General features: G+C 35.8%; 1 protein-coding gene across 3 annotated transcripts in view; it reads left to right on the forward strand.

The window, feature by feature from the left end:
- Nucleotides 1-24,213, forward strand: part of LOC112649496 (uncharacterized) — a 290,778-nt gene that overhangs the window by 56,222 nt on the left and 210,343 nt on the right. For all 3 annotated transcript variants that reach the window (XM_025431847.2, XM_025431846.2, XM_025431848.2), the window contains exon 5: nucleotides 12,769-12,807. In XM_025431847.2, coding sequence (XP_025287632.1) covers nucleotides 12,769-12,807 — 39 coding nt within the window. The remainder of the gene's footprint in view (nucleotides 1-12,768; nucleotides 12,808-24,213) is intronic.

Below are 24,213 nucleotides of genomic sequence, written 5' to 3' on the forward strand. Positions count from 1 at the left end.
AGGGAAAGTTTGACTTTTTCTTTGCCAATATGAGTGCCTTTTATATATCTTATTAATTCTTTCAAAGAACCAGATCCTCGTTTTGTTGATCTGGTCCATAGTTATTCTGGTCTCTATTTCATTGAGTTCTGCTCTAATCTTTATTATTTTTCTTCTGCTCCTTGGTTTAAGCTTTATTTGCTGTTCTTCCTCCAATTCCTTTAAGGGTAAGATTAGCTTGTGTATTTGAGATTTTTCCAATTTTTTTGAGGGAAGCTTGTATTAGATCTGTTTCCCTCTTAGGACCACCTCTGCTGTTTCCAAAAGATTTTGAACAGTTGTGCTTCCATTTTCATTAGTTTTAATGAATCATTTAAATTCTTCTCTAATTTCCTGTTTGACTCATTCATCTTTTAGTCAGATGCTCTTTAACCTCCAAGTATTTGAGTTCCCTCCAACTTTCTTCTTGTGATTGAGGTTATGTGTGTGTGTGTGTGTGTGTGTGTGTGTGTGTGTGATTAAGTTCTTGTTTCATAGCATTGTGGTCTGAAAATATGCAGGGGATATTTCCAGTCTTTTTGCTTTGGTTGAGACCTGATTTGTGACCCAGTATATGGTTTATTATGGAGAAAGTTCCATGTGCATTTGAGAAGAATGTGTATTCAGTTACATTAGGATGGAATGTTCTGTATATATCTGTGAAATCCAGTTGGCACAGTGTGTCATTCAAAGCCTTATTTCCTTGGTGATCTTCTGCTTATAAGATCTGTCCTTTGCTGAGAGGCCCAAGTTGAAGTCTCCTATGATAATGTATTATTATCTATGTGTCTCTTAACTTTGGTTATTAATTGGTTGATAAAATTGAATGGTCCCACATTAGTGGTATAAATATTTATAATTGTTAGCTCTTCTTGTTGAATAGACACTTTAAGTATGATATAGTGATCCTCTTCATCTCTTATTACAGTCTTTGTTTTAAAATCTAATTTATCTAATATGAGGATTGCTACCCCAGCTTTCTTTTGAGGACCATTTGCATGGTAAATGGTTCTTCACCCCCTCATATTCAGTCTTATGGTGTCCTTAGGTCTAAAATGAGTCTCTTGTAGACTGCATATAAATGGGTCTTGCTTTTTAATCCAGTCTGATACCCTGTGTCTTTTTAGTGGATCATTTCAACCATTCATGTTCAGATTGAATATTGAAAGATATGAATTTAGTGTCATAATATTACCTATACAGTTCCTTTTTCTGCAGGTTGTTTCTTTTGGCTAAGACCAGTTTGTTTCTATATGGAAGACTTATATTAGAGACTACTGATTATGTCAAGAAGTCAAGTAGTTTTTCCTTACAGAACAGAATACCATTTAAAAATTGGATGGGGAGAGGGAGGGGCAAGATGGCAGAAGAGGAGGGTCCCCAAATCACCTGTCCCCACCAAATTACCTAGATAACCTTCAAATCATCCTGAAAATCTACGAATGCGGCCTGAGATTTAAAGAGAGAACAGCTGAAACGCTACAGTGAGAAGAGTTCGTGCTTCTATCAAGGTAGGAAGATGGGGAAAAAGAAATAAAGAAACAAAAGGCATCCAAGGGGGAGGAGCCCCGCGAGGAGCCTGGCTAAGGCCAGGGCGAGTGCCCTCAGGACAGAAAAGCACCGACCTGGAGGAGCAAGAGCTTCACCAATCTTCCCGGGTGGAAAGGCCTCGCAGGGAGTTAGAGCAGAACCCCAGTAGGGTGGGGATGACCTCAGGCTCCCTGGGACACTAACAGACACCTGCGACGCACGCAGGAGAGTGCACCGAGCTCCCTAAGGGCTGCAGCGCGCACACATTGACCTGGGAGGAGATCGGAGGGGCTCGGGCAGAGGCTCCGCAGAGAGGTGGCTGCGCGGCAAGGAGCACGAATCCTAAAGCGCAGACCGGGAGCACAGGGCGCCGGGACACAGCCCAAGATCTGGCCTCCCCCAGGACAGGCAGAGGCCTGGAGGGCACAGGACAGCAAGGATGCTCCTGCCCGGAGCTGAGCAGATCAGCGGCCCTGCACCGGAGCTTCCAGGTCCTGCAGACGGAAAGCTATGGAGTTCCTGCTGGGGCTGAATCCAGGTTTCCAGAGCTGCCTCAGCCACTGGGGTTGTTCCTCCAGGGGCTTCACGGGGTAAACAACCCCCACTGAGCCCTGCACCAGGCAGGGGGCAGAGCAGCTCCCCCAAGTGCTAACACCTGAAAATCAGCACAACAGGCCGCTCCCCCAGAAGACCAGCTAGACGGACAAGTTCCAGGGGAAGTCAAGGGACTTAAATTACACAGAATCAGAAGATACTCCCCCGTGGTTTTTTTTTTTTATTTTTGATTGCTTCCCCCACCCCTTTTTTTCCCCTTTCTTTCATTTTCTTTCTCTTTTTCTTCTTTTTTCCTTTTTTTCTGACTTTTTTCTTTTTTCTTTTTCTCTTTTCTTTCCCTCTCTCTCTTTTTCTCCTTTTCCCAATACAACTTGTTTTGGGCCACTCTGCACTGAGCAAAATGACTAGAAGGAAAACCTGACCTCAAAAGAAAGAATCAGAAACAGTCCTCTCTCCCACAGAGTTACAAAATCTGGATTACAATTCAATGTCAGAAAGCCAATTCAGAAGCACTATTATACAGCTACTGGTGGCTCTCGAAAAAAGCATAAAGGACTCAAGAGACTTCATGACTGCAGAATTTAGATCCAATCAGGCAGAAATTAAAAATCAATTGAATGAGATGCAATCCAAACTAGAAGTCCTAACGACGAGAGTTAACGAGGTGGAAGAATGAGTGAGTGACATAGAAGACAAGTTGATGGCAAAGAGGGAAACTGAGGAAAAAAGATACAGACAATTAAAAGACCATAAGGTTAGATTAAGGGAAATAAACGACAGCCTGAGGAAGAAAAATCTATGTTTAACTGAGGTACCCAAGGGCGCCAAAAGGGACAGAGGTCCAGAATATGTATTTTAACAAATCATAGCTGAACACTTTCCTAATCTGGGAAGGGAAACAGGCATTCAGATCCAGGAAATAGAGAGATCCCCCATAAAATCAATAAAAACCATTCAACACCTCAACATCTAATAGTGAAGCTGGCAAATTCCAAAGATAAAGAGAAGATCCTTAAAGTAGCAAGAGACAAGAAATCCCTGACTTTTATGGGGAGGAGTATTAGGGTAACAGCAGACCTCTCCACAGAGACCTGGCAGGCCAGAAAGGGCTGGCAGGATATATTCAGGGTCCTAAATGAGAAGAACAGGCAACCAAGAATACTTTATCCAGCAAGGCTCTCATTCAGAATGGAAAGAGAGATAAAGAGCTTCCAAGACAGGCAGGAACTGAAAGAATATGTGACCTCCAAACCAGCTCTACAAGAAATTTTAAGGGGGACTCTTAAAATTCCCCTTTAAGAAGAAATTCAGTGGAACAATCCACAAAAACAAGGACTGAATAGATATCATGATGACACTAAACTTATATCTCTCAATAGTAACTCTGAACGTGAACGGGCTTAATGACCCCATCAAAAGGCGCAGGGTTTCAGACTGAATAAAAAAGCAGGACCCATCTATTTGCTGTCTACAAGAGACTCATTTTAGACAGAAGGACACCTACAGCCTGAAAGTATAAGGTTGGAGAACCATTTACCACTCAAATGGTCCTCAAAAGAAAGCAGGGGTAGCCATCCTTATATCAGATAAACTAAAATTTACCCTGAAGACTGTAGTGAGAGACGAAGGGGACACTATCTCATACTTAAAGGATCTGTCCAACAAGAGGACTTAACAATCCTCAATATATATGCCCCGAATGTGGGAGCTGCCAAATATTTAAACCAATTAATAACCAAAGTGAAGAAATACTTAAATAATAATACTTATACTTGGTGACTTCAATCTAGCTCTTTCTACCCTCGTTAGGTCTTCTAAACACAACATCTCCAACGAAACAAGAGCTTTAAAGGATACACTGGACCAGATGGATTTCACAGATATCTACAGAACTTTACATCCAAACTCAACTGAATACACATTCTTCTCAAGTGCACATGGAACTTTCTCCAGAATAGACCACATACTGGGTCACAAATCGGGTCTGAACCGATACCAAAAGATTGGGATCGTCCCCTGCATACTCTCAGACCATAATGCCTTGAAATTAAAACTAAATCACAACAAGAAGTTTGGAAGGACCTCAAACACGTGGAGGTTAAGGACCATCCTGCTAAAAGATGAAAGGGTCAACCAGGAAATTAAGGAAGAATTAAAAAGATTCATGGAAACTAATGAGAATGAAGATACAACCATTCAAAATCTTTGGGATGCAGAAAAAGCAGTCCTGAGGGGGAAATACATCGCAATACGAGCATCCATTCAAAAACTGGAAAGAACTCAAATACAAAAGCTAACCTTACACATAAAGGAGCTAGAGAATAAACAGCAGATTGACCCCACACCCAGCAGAAGAAGAGAGTTAATTAAAATTCGAGCAGAACTCAACAAAATCGAGACCAGAAGAACTGTGGAACAGATCAACAGAACCAGGAGTTGGTTCTTTGAAAGAATTAATAAGATAGATAAACCATTAGCCAGCCTTATTAAAAAGAAGAGTGCGAAGACTCAAATTAATAAAATCATGAATGAGAAAGGAGAGATCACTACCAACACCAAGGAAATACAACCGATTTTAAAAACATATTATGAATAGCTATACGGCAATAAATTAGGCAATCTAGAAGAAATGGACACATTCCTGGAAAGCCACAAACTACCAAAACTGGAACAGGAAGCAATAGAAAACCTGAATAGGCCAATGACCAGGGAGGAAATTGAAGCAGTCATCAAAAACCTCCCAAGACGCAAGAGTCCAGGGCCAGATGGCTTCCCAGGGGAATTCTATCAAACTTTTAAAGAAGAAATCATATCTATTCTCCTAAAGCTGTTTGGAAAGATAGAAAGAGATGGAGTACTTCCAAATTCGTTCTAGGCCAGCATCATCTTAATTCCAAAACCAGACAAAGACCCCACCAAAAAGGAGAATTACAGACCAATATCCCTGATGAACAGGGATGCAAAAATTCTCAACAAGATCCTAGCCAATAGGATCCAACGGCACATTAAGAAAATTATTCACCAGGACCAAGTAGGATTTATCCCCGGGACACAAGGCTGGTTCAACACTTGTAAAACAATCAATGTGATTCATTATATCAGCAAGAGAAAAACCAAGAACCATATGATCCTCTCATTAGATGCAGAGAAAGCATTTGACAAAATACAGCATCCATTCCTGATCAAAACTCTTCAGGTGTACGGATAGAGGGAACTTTCCTCGTCATCTTAAAAGCCATCTACGAAAAGCCCACAGCAAATATCATTCTCAATGGGGAAGCACTGGGAACCTTTACCCTAAGATCAGGAACAATACAGGGATGTCCACTCTCACCACTGCTACTCAACATAGTATTGGAAGTCCTAGCCTCAGCAATCAGACAACAAAAAGACATTAAAGGCATTCAATTTGGCAAAGACGTAGTCAAACTCTCCCTCTTCACCGATGACATGATACTCTACATAGAAAACCCAAAAGCCTCTACCCCAAGATTGCTAGAACTCATACAGCAATTTGGTAGCATGGCAGGATACAAAATCAATGCCCAGAAGTCAGTGGCATTTCTATACACTAACAATGATACTGAAGAAAGAGAAATGAAGGAGTCAATCCCATTTACAATTGCACCCAAAAGCATAAGATACCTAGGAATAAACCTAACCAAGAGGTAAAGGATCTATACCCTATAAGCTATAGAATACTTCTGAAAGAAATTGAGGCAGACACAAAGAGATGAAAATTATTCCATGCTCATGGATTGGCAGAATTAATATGGTGATAATGTCAATGTTACCCAGGGCAATTTACACGTTTAATGCAATCCCTATCAAAATACCATGGACTTTCTTCAGAGAGTTAGAACAAATAATTTTAAGATTTGTGTGGAATCAGAAAAGACCCCGAAGAGCCAGGGGAATTTTAAAAGAGAAAACCATATCTGGTGGCATTACAATGCCAGATTTCAGGTTATACTACTAAGCTGTGGTCATCAAGACAGTGTGGTACTGGCAGAAAAACAGGCACATAGATCAATGGAACAGAATAGAGAACCCTTCAGTGGACCCTGAGCTTTATGACCATAAAGCTAATATTCAATAAAGGAGGGAAGAATATCCATTGGACAAAAGACAGTCTCTTCAATAAATGTGCTGGGAAAATTGGACATCTACATGCAGAAAAATGAAACTAGACCACTCTCTTGCACCATACACAAAGATAAACTCAAAATGGATGAAAGATCTAAATGTGAGACAAGATTCCATCAAAATCCTAGAGGAGAACACAGTCAACAGCCTTTTTGAACTTGGCCACAGTAACTTCTTGCAAGATACATCCACGAAGGCAAAAGAAACAAAAGCAAAAATGAATTATTGGGACTTCATCAAGATAAGAAGCTTTTGCACAGCAAAGGATACAGTCAACAAAACTAAAAGACCACCTACAGAATGGGAGAAGATATTTGCAAATGACGTATCCGATAAAGGGCTAGTTTTCAAGATCTATAAAGAACTTATTAAACTCAACACCAAAGAAACAAACAATCCAATCATGAAATGGGCAAAAGACATGAAGAGAAATCTCACAGAGGAAGACATAGACATGGCCACCATGCACATGAGAAAATGCTCCACATCACTTGCCATCAGGGAAATACAAATCAAAACCACAATGAGATACCACCTCACACCAGCGAGAATGGGGAAAATTAACAAGGCAGGAAACCACAAATGTTGGAGACGATGTGAAGAAAGGGGAACACTGTTACACTGTTGGTGGGAATGTGAACTGGTGCAGCCACTCTGGAAAACTGTGTGGAGGTTCCTCAAAGAGTTAAAAATAGCCCTGCCCTACGACCCAGCAATTGCACTGTTGGGGATTTACCCCAATGATTCAGATGCAATGAAACGCCGGGACACCTGCACCCCGATGTTTCTAGCACCAATGTCCACAATGGCCAAACTGTGGAAGGAGCCTTGGGGTCCATCGAAAGATGAATGGATAAAGAAGATGTGGTTTATGTATACAATGGAATATTACTCAGGCATTAGAAACGACAAATACCCACCATTTGCTTCAACGTGGCTGGAACTGGAGGGTATTATGCTGAGTGAAGTAAGTCAATCGGAGAAGGACAAACATTGTATGTTCTCATTCTTTTGGGGAATATAAATAATAGTGAAAGGGAATATAAGGGAAGGGAGAAGAAATGTGTGAGAAATATCAGAAAGGGAGACAGAACATAAAGACTCCTAACTCTGGGAAACGAACTAGGGGTGGTGGAAGGGGAGGAGGGGGTGGGTGGGGATGAGTGGGTGACGGGCACTGAGGGGGACACTTGACGGGATGAGCACTGGGTGTTATTCTGTATGTTGGTAAATTGAACTCCAATAAAAAATTAATTTATTAAAAAAATAAATAAAAATATTGGATGAAAGAAAAGAAATATTTGATGATAGATGAACTCTAATAGTATCGATTTCTTTTTTAATAATAAATTTATTTTATTAAATAAATAAATTTATAAATAAATAAATAAATTTATTATATTAAATTTATCCAGTGCTTTCTCTTCACATATAAACAATCACATCCTGATTTAAGAAATTTTAAAATTCAAATATACATCTGCCTCCTCCAATCAATGAAATATGATATTTTGTAAGTTTATATGGTCCCTAAGGTATAGGTTGTGATAATATTTTGGAAGATCAAACTGAAAAGTAACTCATGTTCCTAAAGGTCATAGATAAGATTTCATATAGGTGGTTGAGCAATAAGTTTTGGCAAGGCTGTCTTTGACTCAAATTCTGAAAATGAGCCATGTTTCATGTCATATCATATACTATATATATCATCATATTTACCTGGATATCTAGGACTTCCAAGGTGGAATAAATGATAACCTCACTAGAAGAAAAATTCTCAAAATATATGACTGGAAAATAAACAGAAAAAGTGGTGAGGGGACAGGATTTGAATAACAAATTATTTCTTATTAAAGAGGAGTATATTTGTTTTATTTCTGTGCTTTCATGAAGGGATAAAACTTGAAAAATGAGAGAAGACATCAGCAATTGTGGAATATAGCTATTCTTCTTGGTGTATACTTAGTAGAAACTCATCATAATTTCTTTAATATCAAATGGAAAGTAGATACATGGATCACATGCATACAGATTTTAAATATATCATAAAAGACAAAATTAAGCAGTGTAGATAAAAAGAAATAATGTCATAAAATAATCTGTTTTTTAGCACATTCTCTATTATAATTTTAATGGATTTAAAATATGGTTTATGTGTGGTTAGAGGGTGGAAAATCAGGGTTAAAAATATAATTTTGAAGGCTGACACCATGCCAAGTGATAGTGGAAATCTTGGGAAGTGTTGGTGGAGATCAGAAAGCTCAATTTGAAGATTTTGAAGTAATAATCTTAATATAATATTATTGACTTTAACTTTACTTCATATTATTATTGACTTTTAACCTGATTATATTTAGCAGGGAACCATTTATAAAGTACCATTCCATATTCTATTCTGATTTTAACAACTCAAAGATAAGAAAAGAACATCAGGCATTCTAAAATACATACCAAAATCAGCCGTTTTAAAAGGATGAGGTTAAAAAAGGAACATTAGGGACAGTTGCTGTCATGCTTGTTTTATAGATGAAGAAACTGACGGTCATAGAGTTTCTTTGTTTTACTCCATGATTGATGAATAGATGATGGAGATAGATCCAGAGTTCAGGTCTTCTGGCTCAGTATTCTTACACTCAATCAAAGCAGGAACCAGAGAAGAGATGAAAATGGGCAAAGGAGAGAATGAATGAGGGATCTAGAGGGTATCAAAAGAGCCAAGAAATCACCAGTAAGGAAGATATATGTCTGTGGAGAGAATTTTCAGCAGGGTAAAATATTACCAAAGAGGTAAAAGAAATTCTGTTACAATCTTATGGGTAGTAAAGTTTGAGGCAAAAATTTTCATACATTAAAAATGAATTGTTTGACAAGGAGAAATAAGTTAACCAAACATCACAAACTTATCTGTGCTACTTCTGTTGGGTCCTTCTTAAACATACCATTTTCTTCTCGGGCTATTGCTATTATCCAGTTTGCATATTTTAAATCAGCTAAGCAGGAATAAAAAATTGTTAATTTTTATACTTAGCCATATTCATCTTTTGTTTGTTGAGAAACTAGTATTATGTATTATTAAAAGCCTTGTTAGGACCTTTATGTCCCTGGTGGAAGATCTCTCTTTTCTTAGAAGACACAGGAACATTTAGTGGAGGATACCAATGTATAATTACATTTTTTAAACTGTATATTCCCATGCAGTGAGGAAATTATTCAATAGATTTGTCATCAAAGCATGAAGTTAAAAATCTGTCTTTAGTAGATTTATCTTTTTTGCACCTGGACTTCCTCTTCTCTTTGAGTTAATTATAAAAAATAGATCCAGGCAAGATAAATATCAGAGAAAACAGATTATTGATGTTATCAATATTTATAGATGTGTTCATATGCATTTTACAGTTAATAAATGAAAATTGTATCTCATATAATTAAAGTTTGTTATATGAAGATAATTACTGACAAGTACGATAAGGTAATATCATTATAATTAGAAATTAAACTCTGTGAATCCAAGGATTTACATCCCTTACAAGGATTTACATCCCAAGGAGTAGGGAAACTTCTGAGTTTGGAATCAAGTAATTGGAACTATAGCTTTCAAGTGATGTCCTTAAAAGTTTATCAAAGCCAATGGTATCACAGATCACCATAATTACTATCAGTGCCATTTAAAGAGTTTGGGAAGGCTTTTCAAAGATTTACAGTTGATCATTATTATAGGAAAAATAGAAATTGGGAAATAATCAACTGTATATAAATTTTTTTAAATGGAAAAATAGAAGGAATGGTTATAATCATATTTCAAAAATTACATATTATAATCCAAATCAATTTATCCTTTTATCATATGGAAAATTAATGTATTTCTGTGTTCTTTCTGAATTTAGCTAGTCTGTCTAGCTCATGATTAAATCTGGGGCAGAATCCATCACTCTAAGTTATTTTTTGTATCCAACATTTCAGTATAGAAAATGATATCAAGTGTGGGTTAAAGTGTATTTTATGGAATATTTTCTTGTATCTGAGAAATTGAGAAAAAGAAGAAAAACACTTTTGCTTTCCTTATGCCACTATTGCTCAGTTTTATATAAAATTTCATGTACTATGAAGTTGGGAATGAAATACAAGACGTGAAAATTTTTTTCCTATATGACACCTCTTGAAATATTGAGTAGAAGGATGTAAAAATATCTATATCTACCTTGACTTCCATGATGGAACTCATCATAATGCACACTAAAAAATTCCAGATAAATCAGACTGGCAGGCAGTGTTTTCAGATATTCAGGCTGTTGCTCCCTGCTTCAACCCTGGGAAATATAGAGATTACTGTACAGATTCCTTTCAAAATATATCCAGTTGCTCCTTAGTCCCATGTTGCTATAACAAATGGTAGTAAGTTGTAACCCTGTTAACAGAATGGAATGTGATTTACATGATGACAAAGCAGATGGTTTACTGCCCAGCATCAGAAGGAAAGATTGGCTTCTAGGTCTTATGAATAGTTCTTTTTTGTTCAAAATTTGGACCAGAGAAACTTTTCTTATCAGTTTTTCTTTTCTGATTTTGGCTTCAAGAATTAACTCATTCAAGTTAATTTTACCTGCAACGAACTTCTTTGGAGATTATCTAAGAACAAAATTTAAAAATCTTTATCTCTCATCTCAGAAAATATAAACCTTTCTGGCATGTGAACCCTTTTCATTAAATGGCCTTTATTTCTTCTTCTTTCCCAATATAAAGAAGTTAAATTTCAGTAGCTCTAAATATAATAAATAGAAGGGGAAAAAACCCATCAGTTTATTTAAGAAGTACCCCCAGAACACTGTGTTAATGGATGGCAAAATTTGAGGAACTTGTATTATTTTTTTAAAGATTTTATTTGTTTATTCATGAGAGAGAGAGAGAGGCAGAGACACAGGCAGAGGGAGAAGCAGGCTCCATGCAGGGAACTTGACGTGGGACTTGATCCCGGGCCTCCAGGATCACGCCCTGGGCTGAAGGCAGCACTAAACTGCTAAGCCACCCAGGCTGCCTGAGGAACTTATATTAAATGAAAATTCTTTAATTGTACTAGGAATGAGAAAATACCTAGATATGAAAATAACTGAGACTCCTTATGAATGTAAACTGGACAAAGTCTTACTCTGCTTTCTGTGATATCAGAGTACTGGCTAATTAATTCTATGTTCTAAAACATTATTACTTTTTCTATCTTCATTCTTTATAATTATATTTTTTCTGTTTTTTTTTTATTTTAATTCAACTAGCCAACATACAGTACATCCTTATATTGAAGTTGAGCTAAACTCAGTGTTCAATTGTTGCCTTTTTAGTACTCTTCCTTTTTACCCAGAGATAAATGGATGGTTCTCTGTTCTGTAAAGGAAGCTGATAGAACACATTTTCATATCTTAATTTTTACAGCTCTTGTTGTGACTTACCACCAATGTATATTTGCAATTAAAGTTCATCTCCCTTTCTTTCTATTCTTTAGCATTCCAAGGGGGAAAAATTTAAATAATTATAAAGCTGATAAATACAAATAACCTTATCTTTTGGTCTTTATTCTACAATCTCATTTTTCTAGCCTTCTTAATAGAAATTACAGTTAAATATAAGGACTAAAGATATGTAAGATAAAAAAACTAATGTTTCACCAACTGTTTGAATAGATATCTGGTTCCACAATGGCTGACTGCACAGTAAGACAAAATTAGGGAAATTGTGTTATTCTCTCACTATAGGCAATTTATCACTTCAGTAGCCTCTAGAGCAGGAATTTCCTCAAGTTTATTCATAGTTATTTAAATTCCAGAATTGTTAGCTGGTTGATTTTTTATATTGACTCCTGAGGTAAGTTACAGTTGTAATGGAGGACTTGAACTATTTGGACAGCTGCTTGGAAATGTCATTCTATTAATAGCAAGACATGTGTCTGACTATGCCTACCATTCCCTTCCTTCATTACTACTTACTAACTATAAGATGACATGGTCACTTTCTCTCAAGGCTTCTAGGTCTTATGAATAGTTCTTCTTTCTTGTTCAAAATTTGGACCAGAGAAACTGTTCTTATTATGTTTTTCTTTTCTGAGAAATGAAATTGCCAAGAGTACAAGCCTTCAGACTCAGGTGATTTTTTTTCTTAGGATATGGGGGTGGAAACTAAATACTTGAGAGTCAGTAATCTTATGGGAGAGATACCAGAAGCTTAAGAAATTGGATTTTTTTTAATCTTAAAAAGCTGTTTTACAAAGTGTCTCCAAATAAATATTTTGTGAAATATAGAAATGTTGGTTGAATGTACAATCTGTAGATAATTGAATAACTGCACTAAAATACTAGTATGTAATGCATTTAAGCTTAATTCCCACAGAAGTAGAATTGAAGCTCACTGTGAATAAATTATAGTTCACTTTATGTTTGCCTTTCTTAACAGTTTAACTTCTCTTTAAAATACAGTTTCTTCTTCCTTGGCTATATATTCTTTATAAATTTTCTTGATTTTTTTTTCCCATAGGACAAAGTTGAAGAGCAAGATATGCAAGGAGAAGATCAGGTAAGAAAACAATAGGAACAGCAACAACAAAAAATCTATTGAGAAGTAAGTAAAAAATTATTTATTGCAATACTAAAGACTTAAAGATCAGATAGGATATACTGAGCTTTATAATTTTATGGTTCAAAGTATAGTTACTAAATTACTTTGGAATTGATACTATTGACAGCTGTCTGCAATGTGGGAAAAAGGAGTCAAATGGGATCTTTTCTTCTTAGTACACCAAATATCCAGCTGGAGACATCTGGATGACTGACTGGTTCATTTTGCATGGATATTATTTAATCCTGTTTCTGTAAAGGTTCTAGCACCTGATCTCTTTTGGCTCTGGGCTTTTGGATGTCATGGCTTTTGAATACATGGTCACCTCCTTTCTCTTCTGTACTATTCAAGCTGTGTGTGTGTGTGTGTGTGTGTGTGAGAGAGAGAGAGAGAGAGAGAGAGAGAGAGAAAGAAAGAGAGAGAGATGGTTATATAATGTTATCCAAGTAATTTCTGGACAATTGTGTTATTTTTTTGTTTCTGTAAGTCTGTAAGAGTTTCTAAATAGTGAGGACTTTTCTGTTTGTATCCATTTTTTTATGGTAACATATCTATTTACCAGAAAATTTCTCATAATTAATTTACTATTGTCTCAAAGATGTGTTTTTGCAAGTGAGAAGAGTTTGCAAGTGAATACACAAGAGGACTATTTTTTAGATGTTTATTTATTTATTCATGAGAGACACACAGAGAGAGGAAGACAGAGGAAGAGGGAGAAGTAGGTTCCCCATGGGGAGCCCAATGCAGGACTTGATCCCAGGACCCTGGGATCATGACCTGAGCCAAAGGCAGATGCTCAACTACTGAACCACTCAGGTGCCTCCAGAAGGATTATTAAAGCATGTATGTATTTCAGCAAAGAGATACTGATTTTTCAATTTTTAGCCACAGAACTTAGAAAAACTACAATTACTATTTGAAAATAAATGATTTATCAGGTGTGTTTTCTTTTGCAAATTTGGCATTTCACACTCAGGGTTCAGGCTCAAGGTACACAATCTAATGTGTTCAAAAGAAGTAGAATCACTCACTTTCTTAAACAATTGGCCTTTAAAGTAAAGGGCTAAACATAATTTCTCTTTTTTTTAAGATTTATTGTTTTAAAGATTTTATTTATTTATTCATGAAAGACATAAAGAGAGAGGCAGAGACATAGGCAGAGGGAGAAGCAGACTCCCTGCAGGGAGCCCAGTGTGGGACTCGATCTCAGGACCCCAGGATCATGACCTGAGCCAAAGGCAGAGGCCCAACGATTGAGCCACCGAGGTGCCCCTATTTATTTATTTATTTTAGAGAGAAAGAGAGTGAGAGTGAGCACAGTGGGGAGAAGCAGAAGGACAGGGAGAGAATCTCAGGTGGACTCCCCACTGAGGATGGAGCCCAACGCTGACTGATCTCCTAACCCTGAGATCATGACCCGACCTGAAATCAAGAGTCAGACATTTAACTGACTGAGCCACCCAGGCACCCCATAGAGGACTAAACATATTTTGTGAGGACATTTTCAGGAATTCACTTATTAGTGCTTTCTCTTACACATACACACACATACACACACACCACATATAGTTAGACACAGCAGGAATGAAAATGACACTTAGAGATGCATTTTTAAGTTGCTTTCTAGGCAATCAACTTAGTATAGATTGCTTATGTATGAACTCATAACATATGGATTTTTAAAAATATGCCATTATCATCCATACTGGGATTAAATTGGATACCTAAACAATCAGGAAATTGGATTAGCAGTGAATAATAAGATAGATATCTTGGACATAACCTAGTTGTAGAGTTGCTCTATTTAGTTACTTTGAGGAATGAAACAAACTTTCTCCTGAGTTTTGAGATTTGGAAGGATTCACATATATCTTTTGCTTCTAGTCACCTTTGGCCTACACTATTTTTTTAGTGTCTATAGTAGCTCCCAATGGGAAAAAGCAAATATATTTGCAATTGAAAATGGTTGTCAAACTTAAAGTTTTCAAGTAAAATTTTATCAAAATTCTGTTTCATTTTTTAAGATATTTATTTATTTATTTATTTATTTATTTATTTATTTATTTCAAAAGATTTTTCATTTATTTAATTGAGAAAGAGAGGGAGCAAGAGAGAGATCATAAGCAGGGGGAGGAGCAGAGTTAGAGGGAGAAGCAAAATCTCCACTGAGCAGGGAGTCTGATGTGGGGCTCAATCCCAGGACCCTGAGATCATGACCTGGCTCAAAGGCAGACACTTAACTGACTGAGCCACTCAAGTGCCCTGAGTTTTATTTATTATTTTGTAAATTTCAGTATAATTGACACACAGTGTTACTTAGTTTCAGGCACACAACATTGTGGTTCAACAGTTCTATATATTACTTGGTGCTTTCATTATAAGTGTACTGTTAATCCCCTTCACCTATTTCACCCATCCTCCCACCCACCTCCCCTCTGGCAACCACCAGTTTGATCTCTATGTATTTAAGAATCTGAGTTAGTTTTTTGTTGCCTTTGTTTGTCTCTTTTTCTTTATTCATTTGTTTTGGTTTTTTTTTGTTTTTTTTTGTTTTTTTTTGTTTTGTTTTTTAAATAACATGTATGAGTGAAATCATATGGTATTTATCTTTCTCTGATTGTCTCTGCTGCTCTCTCTCTCTTCTCTGTATCTCTCATTAATAAATAAAATAAAATCTGAAAAAAAATGCTATTTCATTAAAAATGCTATTTCATTAAAATGCTTATTTTGGGCCATCAGATTCATTTAACTACAGATACTTCTGGTTGTTGTAGAATTTTTTTATTAGTTTTTAATTGAAGGGTATTATTGGAAATGCATTCAATTATTTGGGGGTATGGCATCTCAAAGAAATCACATCTTTAAATTATTCAGAATTGGAATTTAGAATTCAGATTTAGAATTTGAGCTCTAGAGTCAGGCTGCCTAAGTTTACATTTCAGGTGAAACTTAATAGCTGTGATGTTGCACACATTACTTAATGGCTCAGTGCTTCCCTTGCTTTATCTGCAAAATAGAGATCATGACAACGCTAAAATTGTTGTAAATATTACCTGAGATAATTTGCTTTAATTTTTTAAAGATCTTATTTATTTATTCATGAGAGACAGGGAGAGAGAGGCAGAGACATAGGCAGAGGGAGAAGCAGGCTCCCTGCGGGGAGCCTGATGCTGAACTTGATCCCAGGAACCCAGGATCACTCCCTGACCCAAAGGCAGACGCTCAGCCACTGAGCACCCAGGCATCCCTAGCTTTAAGTTTTGTATATAGTGCTTAATATTAGCTGTAGCAGCTATTTCTCTTCCTTTACTCTTCCTTCCACTCCATTGCCGCTGCACCTCCTCCTCCTATTCCTCCTCTTTCTCCACCATAGTAGTAGTAATATTAGTATTGGAGAGCTGTATCCTGCAGTCTCCTGGCCTTCTGCTCCAATACACACTACAAATTTTATTCAGAATAATCTTTCTTTGGCATTATCCTCAAACACTCTTTTGTGGAAAAACCCAACTGATTAAAATCAGACCGCCTAAATCTACCATTAAAATTCTTTGTTAGTTTAATCCTTATCTTTAATGCTAGCTCTCCAATTCATTTTCAGCATTCCTGACTTTTCTACTTTATTTCAGGCAATTACATCCTCTTGCTATTGCTGGTCAAAAACAACAGGTGTTAAAAATGAAAAGGAAAGGAGGCCAGCTATCTTTAAAAATTGTGATGGTAACAAAAAAAAGGAATAATATTAACAGCTTACGTTTGTAAGCTTTACCATCTGCAAAATACATACATATATATATATATATATGTGTGTATGAAGTTTGTATATATATGATATATATATATATATATATATATATATATATATATATATATATGGTGTGTGTGTGTGTGTGTGTGTGTGTGTATGTATACTTTTAGGCTTACAAAATGCTTTACAGATCCTTACCAAACTTTTCCTCATTCAGACAGGGGCAAGGATTTCTCTAAAGGAATCAACATACATAAATAATATATAAATGTGAGGGTATTAGAATAAACCATGAGTATTCTATTTTTTTACCATATAACATTGTATGTTAGCCATTAGCTTTTTAAAAAATATTTTATTTATTTATTCATGAGAGACACAGAGAGAGAGGCAGAGACCTAGGCAGAGGGAGAAGCAGGCTCCCTGTGGGGAGCCCGATGCTGGACTCTGTCCCAGTACCCTGGGATCATGACCTGAGCCAAAGGTAAACACTCAACCACTGAGCCACTCAGGTGCCCCAAGCATAAACTTTTTACTATAAGCTTTCTTATAACATATAGATGAGTAAATTCAGAACTGATGATCAAGTTCTTAAGGATATACAAGAGACAACACTTTTCAACTAGGAGTTCATGAGGAATGGTCATCTCAAGTAAAAAAAAAAAAAGAGGTTGAGAGATTGTGGAGCACAGTGTATATTTGAGAGATAATGAAAGACCATAACTTTTTTTTATAAGGATTTAAAAGGAAGGATCAGCCTTGAGAGTCATTGTAGTAGATATCTGTTAATGTTTTGCATTTCTGTGAATAGAAGTTGTAGAGAAATCATAGTCTAATATAGAGTCCTAACCCCTTGATTCATAGGACCCAAAGAGAGTACTGTTGACTGTTTAAAGAGTCATTTTTAGGAATGCCTGGGTGGCTCAGTGGTTGAGCGTCTGCCTTCAGCTCAGAGCGTGATCCTGGAATCCCGAGATTTAGTCCCAGGATTGAGTCCCCGGATGGAGTCTGGCATCGGGCTCCCTGTGGGGAGTATGCTTCTCCTTCTGCCTATTTCTCTGCCTCTCTTTGTGTGTCTTTTATGAATAAAATAAATAAAATCTTTTTCAAAAAGAGTAATTTTTGTAGAGTCCTTTTCCCTCATGTTTTGGTTATCACCACACTTCATAGAGAAGAGAAAAATAGTTATCTTTGCTTTTGCCACATGTCAAAGTACTCAGGATTCTTATTATCCTTGAATGTTATGCCCTTTTTAGATGGCAGGGATTTTGTATTTATTATCTTTGCATCTATGTACTAAAGCTTAACTATTTTAGCAGAATGAATAAAAATTGCCTTTAAAAAATGAAATAATAAATCAACAGTGTACTGGTAAATGCCCAATTGGTTGCCTGGAAAAATAAGGGCATGATATATAAATATAGATTTAGATAGATATATAAATATACATAAACATGTATGATATATGTAAATTTTTCTTCAGGTGTGTAGCACATAATTAAAAATATCAAAATGCATGATATCCTTTATTATAAATTCCATATAGCCAATTAATTTTCAGAGGATACTTTCATTGATTTTTTTACATTTTTATTTTAATTCCAGTTAGCTAACATACAGTGCTATATTTCAATATGACAATATAGTTGTACAATATAGTGATTCAGCAATTCCATGCATCACCCAGTGCTCATCACAAATGTACTCCTTAATCTGCATCATCTATTTAACACAGTGCCCCACTGCCCTCCCCTCTGGTAACCATCAGATTGTTCTCTATAATTAAGAGTCTCTTTTTTATTTTATTTACTTTTTATTAAAAAATTTTAAAGTTTTTATAATATGAGTTTTGAAAATTTATATTCTCTTTAATGACAGATTCATATTATGTTTACATATGTGCATTAAATTTACTCATAAAATATCTGATTACATTTAATTTAATTAGTTAATAGACTAATTATGTAGAATAAATTTTATAAAAGTATGTCAGCTGCTAACCAAATACTGTTGGGAGTTTTATATGATCTAGCTTAAAAAATCCTCAGGCTTTTAACAAGTATCTGGTTGGCTAAATGAAGCAGAAAAATGTTAACAAAAACGATATACTACCACTATTATATTTTATTTTATCATTCTATTATTTGTTTTTTTTTTATTATTTGTTCTGTGTATAACCTCTTCTGCATTTAGCAGTCTATATTAAGTTATGGTCACACAAGTTTGAACCAATTCTTTGCTCCTCTCCTCCCTATATTTTAGGTATAAGTTGTTATATTTTACATCCTTTTATTTTGTGAATTCCTTGATTTTTTTTACAGAAATATTCATTTTTACTGCTTTTGTGTTTCCTATCTCCATACTCTCACTTTTGGTGTCTCCTTTCCACTCAGAAAATCCCCTTTAATATTTCTTGCAGGGCTGATTTAGTGGTCATAGACTCTTTTAGTTTTTGTTTCTCTGGGAAGCTCTTCATCTCTTCTCCTATTCTGAATGATAGATTTATATGGGTATTCTCAGGTGCATATTTTTCCCATTCGGCACATTGAATATATCATGCCAGTATTTTCTGGCTTGCCATGTTTCTGTTGAGAAATCTGCAGCTAGCCTTATGGATATTAATTTGTAACTTAAGGACTTCTTTTGTTGATGCTTTTAAGATTTTTTTTATCACTTTCTTTTGCAAATTTTATTATAACATATCTTAGTATTGGCCTGTTTTTGTTGATTTTGATATTGATTTTGATTTTATTGATTTCTCTGTGCCACCTGTATATGGATATCTGTTTAATTCCTCAGATTTAAGGAAACTTTCAGCTATTATTTCCTCAAATATATTTTCTGTCTTCTTTCTTATCTCTTCTTCTTCTGAGACTCCTACAATATGAATGTTATTACATTTGATGGAGTCATTAATTTCCCTAAGTCTGTTCTTGTTTTGCATAATTGTAATTTCTCTCTTTTGGTCAGCTCGATTACTTTCCATTACTCTGTCATCTAGGTCACTGAATTCCTTCCTCTGCTTCTTCCATCTTGCTGTTCATTCCATCAAGCATGTTTCTCATTTCATTTATTAAGCCATTTATCTCTGCTGTGTTATTTGTTATCTTTGTGTTAAGAGTCTTACTCATGTCTTCTGTTCTTTTATCAAATCCAGTGAGCACGTTTCTGATCAGTGCTTTAAATTATCTATCAGGCATGTTACTTATATCTGTTTCACTTAGATCTCTGGCTGTGGACTTGTTCTGTTCTTTCATTTGGGATAAATTTCTCTGTCTCTTCATTTTGTCTGCCTCCCTGTGTCTGTTTCTATGTATTAAGAAATAAAGGTAAGAAAAGCTAAGAAAGAAAGAAAGAAAGAAAGAAAGAAAGAAAGAAAGAAAGAAAGAAAGAAGAAAGAAAGAAAACTCAGCTATGTCTATGTCTTCTACTCTGGAAAGTAGTGACTTTATCAAGAAGAGGTTCTGCAGTGCCCAGGCACTTCAAAAGAATATCTTATGTGTGCTGCTTATGCCCTATTCTGTCTGAGTCACTTTTACTTTTAGTCCAGTCATCTGCACTGACTCTTTGCTTGCTGTGAGCTGTGCTTGCTCTCTGTGGCATTAGTGGGACCCAGGCAAATCAGCTCTGAGGGACTATGCCTACTGGATAACTTGGGAGTGGGGCGACAGTGTTAGCAAAATTTGTGCTGAGCCACTAGCCCAGTGCTGGATCTCCTGGAGTACTGTGGTGGCTGGAGGATGCATGCTCTGGTGGCTGGAGTTTGAGGCTGGGCCCTATGTTCGAGCCCAGTGGCTGGAGTTTGTGGCTGGGAGGATCTGGACTCAGCAAGTGATGGTGGCTGGAGGCACACAGCTGGATGCAGAGCCTGGGCATGGTGTGCTGCTACAGCTATCTGCTTTCATTGATTTTTGATGAACTCTGTATTTGCAATTTACAAATGAACATAATTTCACCATAAATATTAGGTGATATTTTTATGTTAATGACCTATAAAAATACAACAATTAATGTGCATATTGAAAGTTCGCTCATTAATAATATGAATTATTTCTTTGTTGAATCAAATGATACTTTTTGAATCTCAGAAGATTATTTACACAATGTTTTGTGACATTCACAATAGAATAGCTACAGACATGGACAGTCACACTTTTAGTCTGGATCATTAATATTTTTCTTCACTTTCATAAATCTAAACAGTGAGTAAAAACAATAAATCAAGACTTGATTTGTAGAATCAGAAGTTTGTCAGTTTCCATGATGTAGATATCCTGTTTGTGTCTGATCTCAGTCCACCATGATGATGCAGTTAGGAAGAAATATATAGTCGTACAATAGATTTAAATGACTCGAGAATGGAGTAGAAAATGTGGTAAAACAACAAAAAGTGAGTTTTGAGCATATACTACCTTTGTTGTTAGCATAATTCAAATAATTATAAGCTTATTTTATTTATTTTTAATAATGGCTATATATAACAACCAGCTTGCCAAATTTCTGATAATTCACCAATTACCTCTAGCAAGCCAGTGAAAGCCAGCTTTAGTATACCACTGAAAAATAAGGACAAACATTATATGGTTTCATTCATTCAGAGAATATAAAAAATAGTGAAAGGGATTAAAGGGGAAAGGAGAGAAAATGAGTGGGAAATATCAGAGAGGGTGACAAAACACAAGAGACTCCTAACTCTGGGAAACAAAAAAAGGGGTGGTGGAAGGGGAGGTTGGCAGGGGGATGGGATGACTGGGTGACGGGCCCTGAGGGGGGTCTTGATGGGATGAGCACTGAGTGTTATAGTATATGTTGGCCATTTGAACCCCAATAAAAAATATACAAATAGTATTACTGATTCATTAAAAATCTGTAAGTGATGCTGGGTGTTATCAAGCATATTTTTAATGAGATATAATTAACTAATAACATTATATACATTTAAGGTATACAACCATGTTGATTTGATATATTTATATATTGCAAAATAATTACTACTGTAGCATTGCCTGACACCTCTATCCTATCACATAAGTATTATTATTTTTCTGTGATAAGAACATTTAATATCTCATCTCAGCAATTTTGAAGTATATCATTGTTGACTATAATCACAATGTTGCATATTAGATCCCCAGAACTTACACATCTTCTAATAGTTTGGACCGTTTGATCAGTATCTCCCCATTTTCCCAAGGCCCAGCCTCTGGTAACTGCAATTTTGCTCTCTGATTCTGTGAATTCATCTTTTTTTTTTTTTTACATGTAAAACAAAACCACAATGAGATATCACCTCACACCTGTTAGAATGGTTGTCATCAAAAAGACAAGATATAACAAGTGTTGTTGAGGATATGGAGAAAGGGAACACTTGTGCACTACTGGTGGGGATGTAAATTGGTATAGACACTAAGGAAAGTAGCAGGGAAGTTTCTTTTAAAATTATAAATAGAACTACAGTATGATCCAGCACTCCTACTTCTGCATTTTTTTCTAAAAAAAAAATGAAAACAGGATATCAAAACATATTTACTCTTCCATGTTTATTCCAACATTATTCACAACAGCCAAGATATGGAAACAACCTAAGTGTCTGTTAATGAATGAATAGATAAAAGAAGGCATATATATATAGTAGAATATTATTCACACATGAGAATGAATGAAATCCTGTTATTCATGACAACATGCATGATATGCCTTATTTTTTGGAATGTAAAAAACCTAACCCCATACCCAGCATGTTTATCATACAGAGGAACTCCCTGTAGGAAAGTATCAACTGTTAAAATGATTACTACCCATAAACCCTGTCAATGCAAAGGTCTGCCTATTGAATGGTATCTTTAGTATTATTTGTGGTACATATATAGCATCCTTCTTTGAAAAACTTTCAGTAAGTTTTTAAATAATAAATTCACCACCAAATATAATGGGAGTAGGAAATACCAGGATGAGAAAAAAATAAAGAGAGGAGTCTGAGGTGAAGGACACTGAGATATGGAGATAGTAGCAAGAGACATCCATCTCAATAGTAGCACTGGAAAAGGTAACTCCAGTAGTGTATTTTCTATTCCTGCCATAATAAATTACCACAAATTTAAGGCTTTACCACACCACCAATTTATTATTTTATAGTTTTGTAGATTGGAAGTCTGGTATAGGTCTGAATAGGCTAAAATCAAGGTCTCTGAAGAGCTGCTTTTCCTTTCTTATTATACCAGGGGAAAATCCATTACCTTGTTCATTCAGATTAGTGTCAGAATTCAGTTTCTTACAGTTGTAGGGCTAAGGTCCTTGTATCTTTGCTGGCTGTCACTGAGAGTGATTCCCAGCTACTGGAGGCCACTCACATTCTTTGCCTCATAGGCCCCACACTTCATCTTCAAAGCCAGACATGGCTGATTGAATCTCATGCTTTCCATCTCTTCTGCCTCTCCTTTATGACATTTTTGTGAATTTTTCTGACCTCTTTTGCTTTTAATGGCCCATTTATTGCACTAGGCCCATGTGAATTATTCAGCATAATCTTCCCATTTTTGAGGTTGATTTTTAAGCAATTTTAATTCCCTTTTGCCACATATCATAACACATTCACAGGTTCCAGGGATTATGACATGAAAATCTTTGGAAAGGGCCACTATCCTGCTTACCACATCAGAGCTTTTCTATAAACAATATTTGAAGTCAATGATCTTTATTTTTGCTTTTACCCATTTTGGTCTTAAGGAACGGTGCCCTACTGCTCTCTTTTTTTCATCTATCCCTCAGGAACATATGTTTTTAGACATTTTATTCACCCATAAGTGTAAATAGCTAAAAACTGTTTTTGCAGGGAAGTCACATTGTGTTTAGATAAAATATTTTCCATATTTTACTTCAAGCAGCTAATTATTAATCATATTAGTACTGTGTGACCTTATTTAAGTTATTTAACTTCTATAATCTTCAGTTTTTTCATCTACTGAATAGAGATCAAACAGATCCCTTGCAACACTGTTGTGATGATTAGAAATAATATGAGTAAATCCTGAGTCCAGTGTCTAGCATATAGTAGGGGTTCAATAAATGGTATCTGTTGTAATTATAAGCTATTATTTCATTTACTATGTTGCATTTGAAGTAAGTTTCGTTTAGGTTTGGATCACTAATTATGTACCATGTGTATAATGTGTACTTACAGCCAAATGATTATATTTCACACTAAGAAATTCACAAAGTATTAGTCTCTAGCTTTGATAATTCTAATTTAAATAATTGACATATTTAACATAGTGTAAGAATAATTTTCAGAATAAATTATTATATCTTTGAAACTCCTAATAAATGCTTATTATCCATTAATATTAACAGATAATAAGGACTTTTCTTTGAACAAAGACACCATTTACATTATGATATATTTGGCTGTTTAGCCATATAAAATTGTAAGCCATCTTTGACTTTAAAAGACCTAAATGTGAGACCTGAAACCATAAAAATTCTAGAGGAGAACACAGGCAGTAACCTCTTTGACATTAGCTGTAGCAAATTCTTTTTAGATATGTCTTTGAGGCAAAGGAGACAAAAGAAAAAAACTATTAGGGCTTCATCAAAATAAAAGCTTCTGCACAGCAAAGGTA

Source organism: Canis lupus, chromosome X, assembly GCF_003254725.2.
Source record: "Canis lupus dingo isolate Sandy chromosome X, ASM325472v2, whole genome shotgun sequence".
Classification (NCBI taxonomy): Eukaryota; Metazoa; Chordata; class Mammalia; order Carnivora; family Canidae; genus Canis; species Canis lupus.